Source organism: Lactuca virosa, chromosome 3 (assembly GCF_052849685.1).
Source record: "Lactuca virosa cultivar CGN04683 chromosome 3, Lactuca_virosa_CGN04683_v6, whole genome shotgun sequence".
Lineage (NCBI taxonomy): Eukaryota > Viridiplantae > Streptophyta > Magnoliopsida > Asterales > Asteraceae > Lactuca > Lactuca virosa.
This window is the reverse complement of record NC_136428.1, coordinates 243,987,370-243,995,855: the sequence shown is the minus strand read 5'-3', so window position 1 is coordinate 243,995,855 and position 8,486 is coordinate 243,987,370. Positions and strand designations below refer to the sequence as shown.

The window sequence follows — 8,486 nt, the reverse complement described above, 5'->3', positions numbered from 1 at the left end:
TATGAACAACTCGTCGAGTTTATCTTCAAGAGTTGGGAGATTGCCTTGGACTCGCCGAGTCGACTCATGCACTCGCCGAGTCCTATGAACTCCAGGACTATGGCTTATCCCGATACGTTTGAGTCACTCTCCTAGACCCTCTAAAACCTTTCATTCACTCAACTGGGTCTCTTGGACCATAACAGAAAAAGGGAAGTCAAGCCTCGGACTCGCCGAGTCCCAAGAACGACTCGCCGAGTCGATACAGTCCCACGTCTATTCCTTCGATTTCTGGTGTACAAATCTTGTCCAAATGATAGATCTAGGCCCCTAAACTCGATCTAGCACGTGAAGTTACGAACTTTACGTGCATGCATGGGAATTTGAGCCAAAAAGGCTCTAAAAGAGGCTCTTAAGTTGCATGGGGGCTTCCATGGGTGCAAAAGCAACCCTTTTCTGCCTTGTAACTCTTCCATGGGCCTAGATCCGAAGCCTCAACCCCCAACCATGCTTGCAATCATGGTTGGTTACCAAGAATGGCTTATAAAAGCCCTAACTCTCCCCAAAAAGGGATCTAACGAATAAGCAAGCAAGGTACAGACTTTATACCTTTCAAACACTGCAAATGATGCACCAAACTCGAATCCTTCAGTCTCCTCTTGGTCCTTCTATGCTCTTCCTTCTTCCTTGTGGTCAAAACCCACCAAAATCACTCAAAAGCCTTAGATCTTGCACCAAAACACTTAGGGTTTGCTATGGAGGGTTTCTGGGAGCATAAAGGGGCGATGGAGGATGTATAAGGTTGTTTAAATAGGGTGCAAACCCCCAGATTAGGGTTTTGTCCAGTCAGAGCCTACTCGTCGAGTCCAGGACCCAACTCGACGAGTCCCCTACTTAAATCTTGCGTCTCATCCCGCTTCTACTCGGCGAGTTGGGCCTTCAACTCGTCGAGTCCCATGCCAAAAATGCAAAATTACTTAAATAAAATACATACCAGGAACCGGGTGCTACACCTGATGTGACAGTTGTACCCTTCTTTTCTTTTTTACTGTGTGCATCTAATTTAAGGTTCTTTGTTGCTGCGATGGTAGCGTGTGTCAATCAAATAGGGTCATGTTCTGTGGGTCCAGACTTGTTGATCAAGGTTCTGTTTAAACATTCCAAAGAAAATAATTTGGAAACTGTTATTACCGCTCATGTAATGTTTCAGTATGCCATTCTTTTTATTTTTTACAATCGGTGTCTCAGATCATGGTGTTTTGTGACCCCAAATTATGAGAACTATTACTGAACTTGCCACTATCGATATGATTTCTTCGAACTTTCATTTTTCATTTATACAGAGCCATTGAGTGCAAGAATGTCATCATATCATTTAACTTTTTCAGATTTTTTTTTTAAAAAAAAATTTTCAATTTTTGTTTTCATTTTTTATTCAATTTTTTTATATATGTATGCAGAAAATAAAAATAAAAATCTTTTTGGGTTTTTTTTAATGAATGCAGAAAAGTAAACACATAAATTTAAAATATTTTTAGACTGTTCATATATGGAAAAGTGATTAGGACTCCTTTGCAACTCATTCTTTTTCTTTGTAACTCTATATCTCTTCGAATATGGAAAAATTAGTGGATCTAGAAATCGCTCAACACATAAAAGTTTATGGTTTTAATTAGTTCAGTCTTCCTTCAGATTTTTAAATCTGTTTCTTTTTCTGATCATTCTCTTTCCAGCTATCACCTTCTTTACTTTTTCCTCAGGCTTTTTCCTTTTTAGTTTTTACTCTAATTTTTCCTCATATGAAATCATCTTCTCCACATCCCTAAGGTTAACTTTTTCTCTCAACTTCTTTTCAACAACCACTTTCTCTCTTATCCTTCCCCAAGCTTGTCTTTTTCTATCAAATTCTTATCAACCCTTTCAGCAAAGATCATATCCCCTTTCAATTCCACAAGGTTGCTTCGTTTTAGCTCCTTTGACGTATTATTAGATAAATTTTTGTATACAAATATTTCTTACACATAAGTATTATAAAACTCACATTAGTCCTAAGATAAAGGCTGCTGGTACCCAGATAATTAACACAAGCTTTAGAAAACTCAGTATCATTAATTTTAAAATTGACCACATCACCATCAAAGTCCATAAAAAGTGTACCAGCAAAACATCAATTTTCATTTTATCAGTTTTCATGAAGGGTCTTCCCAAAATAATTATGTTTTTGTTTGATATGTCCAAATTACCCATATCTATAATGTAAACATCAGCAAGAAAAATTAGCTCATTCACTTGGACGAGAACATCCTCCAATACACCTTTTGGGTGTACTGTCGACTGATCTGCCGACTGAATGAGTGTCCTGGTCTTTTGTAAAGATCCCAATTTTAATTTTTCAAAAACTGATAGCGAGAATACATTGACTGATGCACCTAAATCAAGCATACATTTGAGAAAATAAGGTTTCCTAATTTACAAGGAATCGACAAAAATTCCCGGATCCTTGCACTTTCGGGGTAAACCTTTTTGCAAAATAGAAGACATATTCTCGCCAGCTTTTGTGGTTTCGTTAATATTCAGTTTTTTCAGGGAAACACATAAATCTTTTAAAAACTTGGCATATCGAGGAACTTCATTAATAACTTCAAGTAATAGAATATTTACCTCCACCTTATGAAAGGTTTCCAAGATTTCATTGTCTTCTTGCTCGTATTTTGTATTTCTCATTCGTGAAGGGAATGGGAGCACCGACTTGTACTCCTTCATAATTGGCTTAGGTTGCTCCGGAGCTTGTTTTTCTTCCACTTTTTTAGCTTCTTTTTCCTCCATAACTTGTTCAGATTCTATTCTAGCTTCCTCTTCTGGTTCAAATCTGCTTGGTCCTTCGTAAACTTTTCCACTTGTGAAGGAAGTTGCACTCACATTGCGCTTTGGATTGTTTTCATTTTGCCCCGATAACTTTCCTTGAGATTCCAGCCAACCCACAAAAGTGGCAAGTTGAGACACTTACTATTCCAGATTCATGAAACTAGATCTGGTTTCATTCTGAAACACATGGGTGTTGGTGGGTAAGCTTTTTACAATATCTTATAAGGCCACACTGGAACTACTGTCTTGCTGATTTGAAGGATGGTTCCGAAAATGTTGTTGCTGATAATTTTTCTGGTTCAGATTTTAGTAAGTCGGCAGCTAAAAACCCGGCGGCCGAAAATTTTGTAGTTGCTGAAATGCGGAAGGATTCTGATACTGTTGTCGTTGCTGAAAAATTAATCTGGTAATTTTGTTGATAGCCTCTGATAGCTTTTACTGTAGCTATATCCTCTTGCAATAATGGGCACATGTTATTGGAATGGCCAGTCTTCAAGCAAATCTCACACTGTTTCTTCGTACCTGCTTTTTCTTTTGCCAGCAGCATAATTGCTTTTGTCAATTTAGAAATTTAAGCCTCCAGATGATGTGAGCTAGTTTCTTTGACTCCTCTTGGCTGATCAGTGTACTACTAGTCTTCGTTACAAGAATTTTTTGACTCAATGACAAGCTTTTCTATCAGCTCCCAGATTTCAGTTGGTGTCATGTCGCCTAAGGAACCACTACTTGAAGCATTTATCAAACACCTTTCCAAGGGTGTCAGACCGTCAAAGAAATAGTTGTACAAGTGATAATTGTTTTTCCCATGTTGTAGCCACCAAAAAAATTATTTTTTAAAGCGCTCCCATTTTGTGTGCAGAGCTTCTCTTCTTCCTTGTTTGAAACCAAGGATCTCTTTGCGAAGGCTCGAAACTCATTCAGTCCACGCGGTTATCGACCCGGATGGGAGCTCGTACAAACATTCTCTCAATGAGTCTTAAAGTGAAAAGGGGAATACCCTTAGCTTTATTTGGTCTTCAGAAATGGCGTGTGGCTTCATTTAAAAACATACCACATGAAATTACTTAAGGAGTTTATTTGGGTCTTTGTTTTTTAAGCCTTTGAACATGGGAAGAAGATGTATCAGCCCAGATTTGAGTTCGAAGTTCTGGGCTTCATGGAAAATGAGGCAGGTAGGCTGCTGATTAACCTCTTGGGTGGCCTATGCAATGAGAGTTTTCTCCTGATCGTCGATTGCACCACTCATTACCGACTTTTCAGATTCAGTTTTCAGAGGAGTCTGTAGTTTCAGATTCTTCAAATTTTGGTGGGGAGTAGGATTTAAATGGGATTTGAGAAGGTGAGGATGGAGACACTTTCCAGAAGAATGGAAAAGTAGGGTATGGTTTGTTCCACAAGGGACTGGTTCTAGTGTGGTGGTCACTGGTGGTACTAAAGATGATGAACTAGAGGTGTACCTGTAAGTGAAGATCTTGGCATACAAACTATTTGAAATACCGTGTCCGACAATAGCACCAATTTGTTAAACACATTGTCGCACACGATTTAAACAAATAAAATATCACTACTTTGTTTCACTAATGGGTAGCATAGGGAAGTAGAGTTGAATCCTCAGGGAGACAGCTTAATGGTCAATGTGTCTTTGCGTAAGGAACATACTAGTAATTTAACAGAAAATAAAAAAAAGAGGAGGGTTGATTTTAATCTAAAACTAAAATTTTTAGTGAAATTAACTAAATGAAATTAGTAATAAAAACGAATTTAGTCGTGTTGCGGTTTTCCTACTCATGCAACCAACCCAGATCTGGTTATTCAAAATTTGTTTTATCTAAGCTGGTACTGAGAAAAACTAATAAGCTCTAGTATAATCTCTTTTACCTACTCAAATTAACCCAAACAAGCTTTTCAGTTAACCCTAACTATTTACTCATCTAATTAAACAAGCTCTTAATTTACTTCAGAAAAGTTGCACTAAGATCTGTGTAAAATTCCTAGCAATACCCAATACTTCTCACAAGCTCTGTAGTGTAAAGGTATGAAATTTATTACTTGTTACTTATTACCAGATTGTCAAAACAATTAAGAATTTCAACAACTGATTAACTGGAATGATTAAACCCGTGCTAGGTGATCATAATAACAAGAATTAAATATCAAACATTCATTAAGCTCCAAACTGAAACAATTACATAGAAACACACAATGAAAACCAAATCTGATAACTGATCACATGAAAAGTACTAGTTTATTGCACTCAATAAATCTATGCAACTTTTAGGACATGATAGATCGAAACATACCTTAGATTTGTTGGTGGGTTTCTTCCTTTCACGAGCCCGTTGATTGGACTAGAGAAACTACAAGAGAGTTCCTCTCCTATAATCGCACCCAATAGAAAAAACTCTAGCAGAACCAAGAAATCATGGAACAAGAACAACTAAAAGCAATGATGAACTCAAATCTGGTGTAGACCATGATGTGGTAATCAAGCGGGCCCACAATGGGAACTCCACTTTAGAAATTATAGGGTTTTTTAGGGTTCCAAATTTTTTTCATTGAAAGGTATTTTTCACATCTGTCAAAACCGGATTTGGAGTCCTCTATATATAGGGATTTGAAAGCCTAAGAATAATTACCAAATATAACAATAATTATCTATGTAATTAAAATCATTCTGGAATATTCCATATTCTTTTATTTTCTAATTAATTAATTAGACTATTAATTAATTAACAAAACAAGTCCCTAATAAAAATATCTTTCTAACTCTGATTTATTTTGTTCTTGCGTGTAACCCAAAAGGACACTGTTATTTATAGTAATATTACCGGGTTTTTTTATTGCTATGGGCACTAATCTCCATAGGTTTCCTATCTATTTTTAGTATAGTGATGAAGAGAAGTTTTGGTTTAGGCGCAGGTGGCCCGGAAAGGCCAGGGTTGAGTGATAAGGAGATCTAAGATTTGATCTCTACTCAGGTGACCTTAGCATAACACAAATCCCTCAGAGTTTGAAGGGGTGAAGGACCTGATCATTTCCATGAGGTGGATCTCCGATGTGGAGGGATGTTTCTATACATGTTCTTGTCTAGAGATCCTTCTTCACTTGGGAGCAAAGGACTGGCGGAAGCTTGTGAATTAGACTTTTTCTCCTGTGGAGCGGGCTATAGTGACTTTGTAGAAGTTCTCAGAGATGTTCCTGGCCAAGTATGTTCCACTGGTAGAGAGAGAGAGAGAGAGGTTAGCTAAGGAGTATCTATCGCTCAAGAAGACAACATAATCAGTGACGAACATCACAAAGATATTCACCAATAGGGTCCTATTTTATCCTGAGTATGCTGCTTCGGAGCAGGTGCAGATGTCGCTATACTTGAGCATGCTAAAGACTGAGATTAGAGAGTTTGTGTCGACTTCCCAGTACTAAACCCTGATAGAGTTGTAGTTACACACAGAGAGGAGATATATAGATTTGGAGAGCCATAGGAAGGAGAAGAGGCAGACCCCAGTTCGAACATAGCCAATCGCTAAGCGGTATTGGCCTGCTAATTCCTGATCTTGAGGCCTGAAGGTCCACACTTGTGGAAAGTGCGTCAAGGTACACGAGGGTTCATGTTGGTCAGGGATCGGGTGCCACAAATGTCATAAGGAGGGTACCAATGTTTGTTTGGCTTTCTGCTTTGTCGCAAGGGCTAGGAGATATATTCAACAGGGTTGTGTAGGATACCTTGACTATGTGATTAATCTCGAGAGGAGAAGAATCGCTCGATCTCCAATGTTCCGATAGTGTGAGAGTTTCCTATGCTTTCCCAGAGGAGTTTCCATATGTGTCTCTGGAGAGGCAGGTTAAGTTTAGGATTGTTCTGATCCTTGGGGAGGCCCCTATTGCTAAGGTACCATATCGCCTCACACCATGTGAGATGCATAAGTTATCCTCTCATCTTCAAGATTGTTGGGCAAAGACTTTATCCGACCGAGCAGTTCACCTTGGGGAGGGTCGAGTTTATTTGTGAAGAATAAGGACGGTTCACATTGTATGTGTATAGGTTATCGAGAGTTGAATAAGTTAACATTGAAGAACCATTATCCACTTCCAAGGATTAATGATCTTTTCGTCAGCTTCAAGGCGCATCTTGGTTTTACAAGATCGATTTGAGGTTGGGGTATCAACAGATGCGGGTCAAAGAGGAGGACATTAAGACGATGGCCTTTCAGACTCGATATGGCTATTATAAGTTCGTGGTGATGTCATTTGGGCTCACCAATGGACTGATAGCGTTTATGGATTCGATGAACCAAGTGTGTAAGTTGATGCTCGACTAGTCAGTTATTATGTTCATTGATGATATTTTGGTCTACTCCAAGAAGAAAGGCAACATGAGGAGCACCTCAGGGAGATTCTTGGAGTTTTGAGGAAGGAGAGGTAATATGATTAGTTCTCCAAGTGTGATTTTTGGCTACGTGAGGTTCAGTTTCTAGGGCACCTTGTTAACCAGAATGGAATTTTTGTCAATCCAGCCAAGATCGAGGCGGTGATGTAGTGGGAGGTCCCAAAGTCTCCATATGAAATTCGATGTTTCCTTGGTTTGGTAGGGTATTACAGGAAGTTCATTCATGATTTCTCCAATATCCTTGTTCCTAACTCACCTGAAAAAGAAGAGTGTCAGTTTTTTCTAGGGGCTTGAGCAACATGCGACGTTTATGTCCCTGAGGCAGAAGTTATGTGAGACTCCAGTGTTGATCCTTCCAGAGGGCGTCGAGGACTTTGTGGCATATTGTGATGCTTCAATCACATGGTTGGGAGTGGTAGTCATGCAACAAGGTAGAGTGATTATGTATGCTTCGATATAGTTCAAGCCTCACGAGGCTAATATCTTACTCATGATCTGAAGTTGGGGGCGGTGGTATTTGCCCTCAAGATTTGGTGACACTATCTATATGGGGTATGTTGTACCATCTACACAGATCACAAGAGTTTGGGATATCTTTTAGATCATCAAAATATGAATATGAGGTAGCGGAGGTGTACCACCTGGGGAAGGCTAATATGGTTATCGATGGATTGAGTCACATGGAGACTAGTGCTCATATCAGAGACATATTTTTAAGGATGAAACTCACTTGACCACTACTCGAGATGATCAAAGAGGCTCAAAGCAAGGGGATAAAAGAAGAAAACCGAAAGAATGAAAAGATCAAGGGTCAGATTGCTACCTTTGTCACTTATAGGCATAGATTGCTGACTTAGTGTGGCAGTGTTTGGGTTCCAGTTTCAGGAGGGGTTCGATAGACATTGTTGGATGAAGCATACAAGTCTAGGTTTTCGATCCATCCTTGTGCGATTAAAGTGTCCAGGGACTTAAGACTTAGTTACTGGTGGCCATGTATGAAGAGGGAGATAGTTAGGTATGTGGAGAAGTGCTTGACTTGTTGGAAGGTAAAGGTCGAACATCATATGTCTCATGACAAGTTGCAGCCTTTAGCGATTCCCGTATCGAAATCAGAATAGATCCCATGGATTTCATCACAAAGTTACCTAGGACCACTAGAGGATATGATGCTATTTGGGTTATTGTCGAACCGTTGACCAAGAGCATACATTTCCTTGCTATTTAGGAGAGTTCATCGGCTTAGAAATTTGTCGAA

The 8,486-nt window shown here is 39.1% G+C and overlaps 1 protein-coding gene across 1 annotated transcript; it reads right to left on the bottom strand.

Moving 5' to 3' along the window:
- Positions 1–1,850: 1,850 nt before the first annotated feature.
- LOC145164492 (uncharacterized) lies at positions 1,851–2,805 on the bottom strand. The gene is made up of 3 exons (XM_079083205.1): positions 2,499–2,805; positions 2,137–2,408; positions 1,851–1,952 (listed from the first exon to the last, which is right to left on the bottom strand). Exons 1-3 carry the CDS (start codon positions 2,803–2,805, stop codon positions 1,851–1,853), a joined length of 681 nt encoding a protein of 226 aa, XP_078939331.1.
- Between the last annotated feature and the right edge of the window lie 5,681 nt (positions 2,806–8,486).

Excerpts from the sequence above, each read along its gene's own strand:
- LOC145164492 (XM_079083205.1), bottom strand. The coding sequence starts at position 2,805 with ATGGAGGAAAAAGAAGCTAAAAAAGTGGAAGAAAAACAAGCTCCGGAG. Across the intron at positions 2,409-2,498 it reads GTCTTCTATTTTGCAAAAAG|GTGCATCAGTCAATGTATTC; the intron begins GTTTACCCCGAA and ends TGCTTGATTTAG. Across the intron at positions 1,953-2,136 it reads TGAAAATTGATGTTTTGCTG|GAGCTAAAACGAAGCAACCT; the intron begins GTACACTTTTTA and ends AATACGTCAAAG.